The 12920-nt window shown below is 36.7% G+C and overlaps 1 protein-coding gene across 2 annotated transcripts in view; it reads right to left on the reverse strand.

Moving 5' to 3' along the window:
* The window catches only part of Fmn2 (formin 2), a 180398-nt gene that overhangs the window by 28971 nt on the left and 138507 nt on the right, over positions 1-12920 (reverse strand). The window contains exons 12-14 of one of the 2 annotated variants that reach the window (XM_042674477.1): positions 11189-11248; positions 10908-11028; positions 6923-7015 (exon numbers count right to left, since the gene is read on the reverse strand). In XM_042674477.1, coding sequence (XP_042530411.1) covers positions 6923-7015; positions 10908-11028; positions 11189-11248 — 274 coding nt within the window. The remainder of the gene's footprint in view (positions 1-6922; positions 7016-10907; positions 11029-11188; positions 11249-12920) is intronic. The other variant, XM_042674478.1, reaches the window with a different exon arrangement.

Raw genomic sequence — 12920 nt, forward strand, 5'->3', positions numbered from 1 at the left:
AAAGACCCAACCAAAAAGGAGAATTACAGGCCAATCTCCTTGATGAACACAGATGCAAAGATCCTTAACAAGATTCTAGCTAACAGAATCCAGAAACACATAAAAAAAATAATACACTATGATCAGGTAGGCTTCATCCCAGAGACACAGGGATGGTTTAACATACGTAAGTCAATAAATGTAATCCAGCATATCAACAGAGCCAAGGTCAAGAATCACATGATTATCGCCACAGATGCAGAAAAGGCCTTTGATAAAATTCAACATTCATTCATGCTAAAAGCTCTGGAGAAAATAGGAATAGAAGGAACATTTCTAAAAACAATAAAAGCCATTTATGACAGACCAATAGCCAATATTATACTTAATGGGGAAAAGCTACAACCAATCCTCCTAAAAACAGGAACAAGGCAAGGATGTCCACTGTCTCCACTCCTCTTCAACATAGTCCTAGAACCCTTAGCCAGGGCAATAAGGCAAGAAAAAGACATTAAAGGGATCCGCATAGGGAAAGAAGAAGTGAAACTATCCCTTTTTGCAGACGACATGATACTATACCTCCACGATCCCAAAAACTCCATCCCCAAACTTTTAGAAATCATAAGTCACTTCGGCAAAATAGCAGGATACAAAATAAACCCACAAAAATCAGTTGCCTTCCTATACACTGATAACGCACAGGAAGAGAGGGAAATAAAGGGAGCAACCCCATTCACAATAACCTCCCAAAAAATAAAATATTTAGGAATTAACCTAACCAAAGATGTAAAAGAACTATTTAATGAGAACTATAAAAAGTTAAAGAAAGAAATTGCAGAAGACACTAGGAAATGGAAAGACCTCCCATGCTCCTGGATAGGCCGACTTAATATAGTAAAGATGGTGATACTTCCAAAATTAATATACAAATTCAATGCAATTCCTATTAAAATCCCAATGACGTACATCACTGAAATACAGAAAACAGTCCAAAAATTTATATGGAACAACAAAAGACCTAGAATAGCCAAAACAATTCTAGGGGATAAAGACAATATGGGAGGGCTATCCATGCCGAACTTCAAACTCTACTACAGAGCTATAATCACAAAGACAGCATGGTACTGGCACAAAAACAGACCCGAAGACCAATGGAACAGAATAGAAGATCCAGATATAAATCCACAGGCCTACAGCCAGCTGATATTCGACAAAGGAGCCAAAGACATACAATGGAAGAAACACAGCCTCTTCAACCGCTGGTGCTGGGAAAACTGGGCAGCCACATGCAGAAAACTAAAAGTGGACCCCAGCCTATCACCATGCACCAACATCAACTCAAAATGGATTAAAGACCTTAACATTAAACCTGAATCTCTGAAACTACTGCAGGACAGAGTAGGAGAGACACTTGAACTAATAGGCACAGGAAGGAACTTCCTGAACAGAGTCCCAGGGTCACAACAAGTTGGAGAGAGACTCGACAAATGGGACTACCTTAAAATAAAAAGCTTCTGCACAGCTAAATCTATCGCAACTAAGCTAGAAAGACAACCAACTAATTGGGAAAAAATATTTACCAGCAATATATCAGACAAGGGGTTAACATCCTGTATATACAGGGAACTCAAGAAACTAATCCCTCCCAAACCTAACAAACCAATTACTAAATGGGCAAGGGAACTAAAGAGGGACTTCTCAAATGAAGAAATAAAAATGGCAAAGAAACACATGAGGAAATGTTCATCATCCCTGGTGGTGAAGGAAATGCAAATAAAGACAACCCTGAGATACCACCTTACCCCAGTCAGAATGTCCCACATCCACAAATCAGCCAACGACAAATGCTGGAGGGGATGTGGAGAAAGAGGAACCCTATTACACTGCTGGTGGGAATGTACACTTATACAACCACTTTGGAAAGCAGTCTGGAGGGTCCTTAGAAAGCTAAAGATTGACCTCCCTTACGACCCAGTCATACCACTTCTAGGCATCTACCCTGAACAACAGGAACCAATATACAAGGACACGTGCACCTCCATGTTTATTGCAGCACTGTTCGCAATAGCTAGGATATGGAAACAACCTAGGTGCCCCACCACAGATGAATGGATCCAAAAATTGTGGTATCTATACACAATGGAATATTATGCAGCCATTAGAAATGACAAAATAATGGCATTTGCAGGGAAATGGATGGAGCTAGAAGGAATCATGTTGAGCGAGGTAAGCCAAGAACGAAGAGACAAACGGTACATGGTCTCCCTCATAAGTGGATGCTAAATCCAAAAGGTTAGGTGATACGACAAAACTAACAGGACTTAAGAAACAAAGAACTCCCGCTCATCTGGTTGAACCACTACTAAATATCCTCATGCTGCTGATCACAAATATGGTATATAACATGTGAACACTGTTATATATTACAGACTGTGGTAGACAATTTGCTCCAGGGAAGTTAGAATGAACTTGTGACTTTGAAATTATGTAATCATTTAATCACAATCAAAAAAAAAAAAAAAAGAACCTCGGGGAAGGGAGGGAGGGAGGGGATGGTAGGGGGAAAACAATGGAGGGGGTAACAATGTTCAAGAGGAAGTGTACTCATAACCTCACTCATGTAACTGTAACCCTCTGTATAGTAGCTTTACAATAAAAAAAAAAAAAAAAAAAAAAAAAAGAGTGCTAATCCCAAAAAAAAAAAAAAAAAAAAAAAAGAAAGTGAACGAGGGAACAGCTTACACTAAGCAAAAGGAAAGAAACGTACACATGACCCAATTTGGAAGGAATAGTTGTACTGTCAAAGTTTGTAGAGTTCATAAACTTTATAGACCATGATATGACAATTCTCCTTGTGAAGGGTTAAAATGTGTTTGCGACTTTAGCTAAGTATCACTATCCCACAATACTGTGACATTTCTGTAATCACTTAATTTCAATAAAGAAAGTTTTAAAAATAAAGAACAGAAAGGATATGCAACCTCCTTCAGTAATGGTAAGAATTTGGAACTCTGCAATAGCATTCTTTTAACATAATTACAAGTGAGTAGACCATGAGCTTTTCCATTTACATATATTTATTTCTTTTGCAAAGTTTAAACCCTATGCATCCCATACAGTAGATAAACACTCAACAACACTATAATTTTTGTCTAAAAATAAAGAATGATAGTCTAACAGAAACTCAAAGATCAAATTAAGGAAGGGGATTAAATTAATGCTTCAATGTGTTTAAAATCACACAGAAATTCCAAATTCCATTAGCTAAAACAAGTACAGCAATGACTTTCAATTTTCTTTTGACAAGCAACTATTCTAGGAATTTATGTAAATATTCTCTCCATTCTTCTCCTCTGTACACATACTTGTTTGACACAGAAGTTCCAAAGATAAAGGTCATTTCAAGCAATGTAATCATAATATGTTTAGTTTATTCTGCAAAATTTTGAAACCTCAGTTGTGATATGATAAATAGATGACTTGATGTTTTATGACCTACAGTTTCAAAATCACTGAGCCATGGAGCAGAAAGCAAAATCAATGAAAAGAAAATCCTATTCAGGTGCCCATGGCTTAAGCCTGTAATCCTAGCTATTCAAGAGGCTGAGATCTGAGAATCATGGTTCAAAGCCAACCTAGGCAGGAAAGTCTATGAGACTCTTATCTCCAATGAATAGCCAGAAAACAGGAAGCAGCACTGTGGCTCAAGTGGCAGAGTACTAGCCTTTACAGAAAAAGCTCAGGGAAAGCACTCAGGCACTCAGGCCCTGAGTACAAGCCCCAAGCCTATCAAAACAACAACAAAAAAAAAAAAAAAGAAAGAAAGAAAGATAAAAAGGAAAAAAATAAAGGAAGAGGGAAGAAAGGAAGGAAGAAAGAAAGAAAGAAAGAAAGAAAGAAAGAAAGAAAGAAAGAAAGAAAGAAAGAAAGAAAGAAAGAAAGAAAGAAAGAAAGAAAGAAAGAAGGAAGGAAGGAAGGAAGGAAGAAGAAGGAAGGAAGAAAGAAGAAGGAAGGAAGGAAGAAAGGAAGGAAGGAAGGAAGGAAGGAAGGAAGGAAGGAAGGAAGGAAGGAAGGAAGGAAGAAAGGAAGGAAGGAAGAAACGAATGAACAAAAGAAAGAAGGAACGAATGAACAAAAGAAAGAAAGAGGAGCTGGGAAGGTGGCTCAGTGGTAGAGTACTTGTCTTGCATGCCTGAGGCCCTGGGTTCGATTCCTCAGCACCACATAAGCAAAAAAAAAAAAAAAAAAAAGAAAGAAAGAAGAAAAGACAGAAAGAAGGCAGGAAAGAGAAAAAACCCTGAAGTAAATAAAGATGTTGTTTTATAATCATTTCTCTGTGGTCATGTTAATGGCAATTCGAAGAAATCAGAAGATAAAGTGGAGCTGAGTAGTTGATTATAATTTTTTTGTGAAATGATCATTAAAAAAAAGAAATCCTTAATCCCTAGGAAATTAGCAAAGTGTCTAAATCACCACTTAAAACAGAATATTAAGGTTTGGGCTGGTTAATGTTTAAAGTATATTTCAAGACAGTATTTTCTTGAAGGCATTTTCTTCTAACTCATAACTTAGTGTCTTGTTGGAATAGAACAGTTTCAACGATTTGCTAAGACTGTCAAAATTTCACAGGGATCATTTGAGCTGGCAGTGGGGAATTTTTTGTCTTTCTTTCTTCCTTTCTTTCTTTCTTCCTTTCTTTCTTCCTTCCTTCCTTTCTTCCTTCCTTCCTTCCTTCCTTCCTTTCTTTCTTCCTTTCTTTCTTTCTTTCTTTTTTTTTTTCTTTTTTTTGCCAGTCCTGGAGCTTGAACTCAGGGCCTGAGCACTATCCTTGAGCCTCTTTGTGCTCAAGGCTATCACTCTACCACTTGAGCCAAGAGCCAATTCCAGCTTTTTCTGTATATGTGGTACTGAGGAATCCAATTCAGGGCTTCATGCATGCTAGGCAAGCACCCTACCACTAAGCCATATTCCCAGCTCCCCTTTTCCCTTTTTGTAATTTACATTGCTTATATAAATTTACAAATTAATCATTAGACATATTAAAAATTAGAACAAATGTTCTATGTAAACATACTTAGAAAGGCACCAATATGAATACATTCTATTATAAAATACTTTACAACTTTGGTGGGGATGGGGGGCTGGGAGAGTGGGAGACGGGAAGGGATGGGAAGGGGAAACAAAGGAGGAGGCAACAATGCTTGATAAGAAATGTACTCATTATCTTGCCCATGTAACCCCTCTGTATGGTATTTTCACAATAAAAATAAAAAATAAAAAAATAAATCTGCTTTGGGCTACCTAAAATAAACAATGATTTGCTCTCAGAAAATTTCAAAAACCACCAAATTTCTTCAGGGAACAATTAACTGACAGTTTCACAAAATGAATATTAACAAACTGGTATGCTACATACAGATAAGGGGGAGGGATGGAGAAAATGATGGGCAAATACATTCATATTTAATGTACATATGTGCACTTGGGGGATTGATGGGTTGAGATAAGTGCAGGAAGAAATAATAAAAGGGGTGACACAGATCAAGATGCACTGTACACATAAATTGACATGGAAAAACTGCCTTGTTCAACTATTTAAAATGAGTTTTAAAAATAAATTACAAAAGAATAAAAAAGAAAAGGTGTTGGGCTGCAGTGACTAACAACTGTAATCCTAGCTTCTCAGGAGGTTGAGATCCAGAAGACCAGCGTATGAACATGGACTATAAACAAAAGTCTGTGAGACTCCATTTCAAAAGTAACTAGGAAAAGTAGGAATAGAGGAATGGCTCAAATGGTATAGTACCAGCTGAGGAAGCAAACAGAGTAAGATTATGAAGCAGTGAACTAAGTTCAAGCTCTATATCCAGCAAAAAAAAAAGTTTCTGTGATAGCTTCCAAAAAATTATTTGTTTAGTATCTTACTAAAATTTTTCATTCTTGTTTATCATATAGAAATATACTAAGAACCAATGAGATGATATTTTGTAAGCATCCTAGAAGAAAGGTGTTAAAAAAAAAATCTACCCTACAAAAAAGTTAAGGTTATCCTAAAGATTGAAAACATCAATAATCTTTGTTCTTAGATACAATGCTTTGATAAACCAACTAAGTACATGATTGAATTAAGATCATAAGAATACAGAAAAGTTACGAGAAGGGTCTAGGACATAAATCAGTGATAGAACGGATGCTTAATGTAGGTGAGGCCCTGAATTATCTTCAAAGCATCACAAAAAACAGTGACAACAACAAAAATAAAACACCTTAAAATAATATCAGATTTTAAAACAAAAAAGCATAGAATTTTTTGAGCTAAAAGTAATTTTTTTTACTTTAAGTAGTTGTACAAAGAAGTTTCAAGTCAGATTATGAGTACAGTGAAACTTTTTTGTTGGTGGTGGTGGTAGTCAGTGGCCGTGGGGTTTGAATCTTTTTTCTTTTTTTTGAGGAGGGGGTTGTCAGTCTTGGGACTTAACCTCGGGGACTAGGTCCTGTCCCTAAATTATTTTTTTTTGTTCAAGGCTAGTACTCTTAGCCACAGCTCCACTTCTGGCTTTTGGTTATTTTGGCACTTCCCTGGAGTCTCACAGACTTTCTTGCCTTGGCTGGCTTCAAACCATGATCCTCAGATTTTAGCTTGTTGAGTAGCTAGGATTACAGACGGGCATGAACTACAGCCCTGAACTAAATACAATGCATCTTGAACAATTTAATAAATACACAGTGTTTTAAATACTATTGAGTAAACTTGCTGTCATGGATACAGCTAATAATTAGCATTTCCACAGAACACTATGCTTAGCAACCTGCTTCCATCTCACATCCTGTGACATGACTACAGTAAATCTGTTTTACTTGTATTTGTTTAATGCCTAAATAATCCCCTTTAAATCAGTATGTCTTGAAGGAGGAAGGAAAATATTCGATCTCTGCAACTCACCTTGACTGATGAACTGCTCCATGTTTTCCTTGAAGGGCTGCATGTGCTCTTCTGAAGAGACCTGGTACACCTTTCCTGCTTCCACCTCACAGGCTGAAAGGGAGACATCGTTTAGAACATCACCATGCTAAGGGAGCATCAAATCAATTGAAATCATGTTAGCCAGTGTTAGAAAATCCTTGTAGCTACCCTCATTGGCATATATGTTGGAAGCATCCAAACACCAGAACAATAAGCCTATGCTCAAGGCTTCCTTTAAGGGAAATGTGTTCAAGGGGAAAAAAAAAAATGTTTAGAATCTTTAAACACAAATTCATCACTGGGGCAGATTATTCAAAGCACTAGGCCTCAATCTCCTTATCTGTAAAGTAGGCATGAACTGGAGCCTACTGGTGGTGTACTTCAGAAGATCAAATCTGCTATAAATGTGAGACATCAGAATAGTACCTAGTCCACAGTACAGCAATAGGTAATGAGAGCTAGCATCCCGATACTCATAATTTAACTTAGTCCTTAGAACAAGACAGTAAAGGGTATTATTCCTTCTTTTACAGTTGAGAAAGTTACAGTTCAAATAAGGCAATCAAATGCTGAAAGTTTCAAAAATGAAAGCAGAATACGTATAATTGAAATTCTGATCTGATATCAAAATCAGTCCTTTTTTTCTGTGTTTGTCATCATAAATGTCTGAGGTATTGTCTATATCAAATTTGGGTTAATTAAGAAGCATTTCTGCGAATGAAGGGGTGACATTATCCCAAAAGAAATGTACTCTTTACCTGACGTAATATAATTGGAACCGCTCTGTATATCACCTTTACACTAACAATACTGTTTTAAAAGAAGCATTTCTAAGAACATTTCTGAAGAATCTCCAATATGATAACAAACTCAAAATTGAAAAGCATATGTACACACACACATTTATAAAGTATATATAATATATGAAAGAAAATCTTTGGTCAACTGCATATTTGATTCAGGAACATGTACTGTTCCCTGTAAGTCCTAAAGTAAATATTTCTCCAAGAAGTTATGATAACTTATCCTGTCCCTCATTATAAAACCATACCCCACCCCCACCTGACATTACTTTCTCTTTTTTTTTTTGGTCCGGTCGTGGGGCCTGAACTCTGGGCCTGGGCACTGTCCCTCAGCTCTTCAGCTCAAGGCTAGCGCTCTACCACTTGAACCATAGCGCCACTTCTGGGTTTTTCTTTTTTGCTTATGTGGTGCTGAGGAATCGAACCCAGGGCCTCATGCATGCAAGGCAAGCGCTCTACCACTGAGCCACCTTCCCAGCCCATGACATTACCTTCTCTCTGGATGGGTATTCTCTATCAAATATCGATGCAACTGCAGTCACGAGATTTAAGACCACCCACATGTGCCCCTCTGATCCTGTCCTTTGCCTGGGAATCCCTTGCCATGTTAATGAATCCCAATCCCTATTTCCAATCCAGGTTTCTCATCACTCCAGACTCAAACACATTCACCAAGTTCAAATCTTCACAGCCATCTACATCTTGGCTCCCTTTGTTCATGGAACCACTACCTAAGCTGAAGAACTCAAGCTAAAACAGGACTAACTCTTCATTTGCTTTCTACATTTCAATATCTTTTTGTAAAGCCACCCAAATACTCCTTCAGTTGGCCCTTTCCTCTTCATGCCTACTTTATTTTGGTACAAATGCCTTTATTTTCGTACTTGTGCTAATATAGAAACCCTTTACCTAGGTTTCCTAGCTCCCATATTCCACAGACTCGTAGGCCTTTTAAAGCCATCCATAAGCGTCTCTAGAAAACCTGATCAACTACCTAAAACTATTCGATGACTCAGCCCTCTCAGCCACATTTGGGACAGGTGAAAAGTTCCAAAGCTGGCTATAAAATAAATTTTGTACAACAGAGGCTGGTATAACCTTTGTTGTCACTGTTCTTTGATTCCAGTGTCCTGCATCTTGTATATACATTTTTCTAATTTAGGGAGAGGAAGGGAAATCACAAAATGCTGAAGTAAGGATACAGGCTGACCCAGTGTAACAATGAGATGTACAAGACACTATGTTGAAAACGAACTTTACAACTTGGGGGGGGGGAGTTGGGAAGGTGGGGAGAGAAGGGAGAGTAGGGGAAAAAAATGAGGGGGTAACAATACTTGACAGGAGATGTACTCATTACCTTACTCATGTAATTGTAACCCTGTGTACAGCATCTTTACAATAAAAATATTAAGAAAAATAGAAAAAGAGAACCATCAAACCATCTATCAACTACCTCTGATTTTTAATTCAGATCAGTGCAAATTCCTTTTTTTTTATTGTGAGAATACCATACAAAGGAGTTACAATTACATGGGCAAGATAATGAGTACATTTCTTTTTTTATTTTATTTTTATTGTGAACATACTGTACAGAGGGGTTACAATTACATGGGCAAGATAACGAGTACATTTCTTATCAAACATTGTTGCCTCCTCTTTGTTTCCCCTTCCCATCCCTTCCCATACTCCCCACCTCCTCCCACCCGATCCTCCCCCCAACCCCCACCAAAGTTGTAAAGTTCGATTTTCGACAGAACGACTTGTATTCCTTTATCTGTTTTTTCTGAATTGTTTCCCTCTTCTGATTAAAATCATTCTCTACTATCCATGTCCAAAAAAACATAATCTTATTTCATTGAACCCAGTGATCAATCTATTCAATAAAATTCAGTTCCATATTTTGTTTACTTGGTAAACTATTCCTGTATCATGACTCATTTCTAGATGTAATACCTAACTCAAGCCTTCCTGGACAATTAGGTAGAATCAAGCCTAACTTACATTCGACATTACTATTTTATAAACATTGTAAATATACTATAATGCAAGTATGTTGGGTTTCTGAAGTACATAAGTGGCAATTTTTTTAAAGACATCAAAGAAAACATCTTGGCAATAGAAGGAGCTCAGTAAGGGCCAATCTGAGTTCAACTGCCTTTAGAGAAAATATATTTGGATAAACTTTGCTGACTTAAAAAGAATCAGCCCAATAATTTATAAGCATGGGTATCATATACTTGAAACAACATACCAAGAAACTACATTTTGGTCATTGGACAGGAAGCATGGCTCAAGTAGTAGAATTGGTGCCTAGTAAATTGGAGACCTTGAACTCAAACTCTGGTACCATTTAAACTCATTATCCTCCTGGGTCAGACTCATAAGTAGTTGGGATTTTAGGTGTTCATCACTACACTCAGCGCATCGCCGGACATTTTTTTTGTCGGTCATGGGGCTTGAATTCTGGGTCTGGATGCTGTCCCTCAGCTCTTCAGCTCAAGGCTAGCACTCTACCACTTGAGCCACAGCACCACTTCTGGTTTTCTGGCAGCTTATTGTAGATAAAAAGTCTTGTGGAGATAAGGAGTCTTTCCTGTCTGGGTTGGCTTTGAACCATGATCCTCAGATCTCAGCCTCCTGAATAGCTAGGGTTACAGGCGTGAGGCACTGGCCCACAGCTTCCATTGGTATTTGAGGAATTTCTTACCATGTCTCTTCAAAATGAGTTGGTGTAAAGCTCCCATACATAATAAAATAATGTATATGTGTGTGTGTCCAGATATGCTCATAAGCCACAAAAACTTGGGGAAGTATACCAAGGGGTGGGGGGTGAGCAGGAACTATTTACCTACTAATAATAACATGATTTTGCCTAAACATGACATGATAAATATCAAATATTCTTGGCTATACATGAAAAACACAATGTTTAACCTGTGGATTGTTATTCAAATGACCTAAAAGAAACTTTACCAAGCAGAACTGCAACATACAATTTTTTAGACAACAAAAGAGAAAATATTTTCAAATGTTTCTTCAACAATACACACAGAAGAATTAGATCCATTAGGTTTAAGTCTATTGATCCTTCAAAATCACTGAGAAGTCTGTCAGCTCTCATTAAAATAAGTAAACAATTTACATTCAAGATTTGAATTTACCTTTCAAGTCTTTCTTTAGCTTTCGGAGATCTTTTTGAAAGTCTTCAAACTTCATCTGGGATGCTTGAAAAAGGTCCTGAGGTTCTGGCAGTGGGAAGACACACTGTTCTCTTCCTGCATCCTAATTACAAATGCGATGTTTGTAAACAAATTGACATCAATATAAATAAAATCTATGCAATTGCCACAATAGGAAAAACTAAGACAGAAAAACAAACACAAGAACCTCTCTCAAATCACTCAATGACGCGAATAAAAGAAGATTGTACAAATGGTCTTACCTCATCAAAATTTCGAAGGTAATATGAAACAATGTATGACAAAAGGCTCCTGCTGTTATCCTGGCAGAGAAAGATAAGAGTAAGTGACATGATTTTGAAGATTATTCAGTGTATTATGTTACCTAACATAAATTTCAATAAATCTAAATACATCCATGTATTTCAGGTGGAAAGTAAAATTTTACATTGCCTCAGTCATCATACCTAAAAAAATTAAAGACCAAATTTTCCCATTAATCCTATCTAAACTCTAAGCAGAAGCATGAAATTTAATTAAAGGTAAAAGTCTCAACTGTAAATATTTCACTGCTTTTACCATGAGGAATTTTGTTTAGCTTTCACAGTTGATTTTTAATGCTCTTAGAATGAATTCTGGTTTGCTACTTTTTTATTTTTACAATTTTTAGCATACATTAGTTGTTCAAGCAGAGTTTCACTGTGACATTTCCAAAAATGATGATATGTTCCTATGCAAGTAAACTTAGATCATGTTCATCCTCATGTACCCTCCCCTATTATTTTCTCAACCCCCAGTGGTACCCATCCCCCATCTCAGCCTGTTTTACTCTCCTGTTATTTCAATTTTTGTGTGTATTAATTATACCAAAATATTTATCAAAACAGGGACGAAACAAGATGGAAGTATTGCTACTATTTCTGTACAGCTGATATAGCTCCAAATATAAGAATGATGGAATTTCATTAGTCTTTACACTAAGAAAACAGAAAAGTATTATTTCAGGTGTGTTGAATTTATGCTTATTTATCCCATTCCCAATGATGTTTTTATTAGCATCAAGTAGTTGTAGAGGAAAGCTTCATTTTAGCATCTCTATTTTTGCACACAGTGTATCTTGTATGTCAGTCTCTTCCTCACAATGCCACTGCTTACTATAATTCATTATATCAACAACTGGGACTGAAGAAATAATACTTACTCAACTGTAAGTAAATAAGGCAATATTTTTAAAATATCTTTCATAACTCTTCAAAAATAGCTTTTCACTTCATTTCTGGCACATTAGGGATATTCATATTTAATTATCATCTATGTTTTGCTTCATCTTACCATTACGTAATTTGAATTGGAGAGAGCACCCATACACATTATGTTTACACAAAAGTCTGAGATAGAAATTAAATTCTCTGACAGTTACATCTGTTCTGCTGAGACAAATTCGAAGTCTACATGGCTCAAAGTAGCCTCCTTATTTAGTAAACTGAAAGCTAGCTTTCAGTTTAAACTAATAGAATGGTAAGCTTGCATTATTTGCCATTTTGACCGAATGCAGCAAAAAAAAAAAATCAGAAAATAATTCAATAACAGCAACTCCTTTGTACAACTCCTTAAAGAGAACAAGAGTATTTAAAAGAGATAAAATGAAATATAAATAAAAAGAAATTTGAAAAACAAAAAATGTAAATTCCTCTGTGTGTGCGTGCGTGCGTGCGTGCGTGCATGCGTGCGTGTGTGTGTGTGTGTGTGTGTGTGTGTGTGTGTGTGTGTGTGTGTGAAGTAGATCAGTGGATATGAAGTGTTTTTAGTCAGTCCTACATTGTTGTTGTCAATTGTGTTAAATTGTTTTGTAATCTGCTGAGTATTTCCCTGAAATTCACTTTTGAAACTTGGCCTCCCATGCACTTAAGTGATAAAGTATAGATTTCAGATTTGTTGAAAGGCAACATGTCTTTCATAAAGGTTGGGTAGTGTGGTGGCAAAATTTATCATCTA

Source organism: Dipodomys spectabilis, unplaced genomic scaffold (assembly GCF_019054845.1).
Source record: "Dipodomys spectabilis isolate Male_0828 unplaced genomic scaffold, ASM1905484v1 ptg000019l, whole genome shotgun sequence".
In the NCBI taxonomy this organism is placed as follows: domain Eukaryota; kingdom Metazoa; phylum Chordata; class Mammalia; order Rodentia; family Heteromyidae; genus Dipodomys; species Dipodomys spectabilis.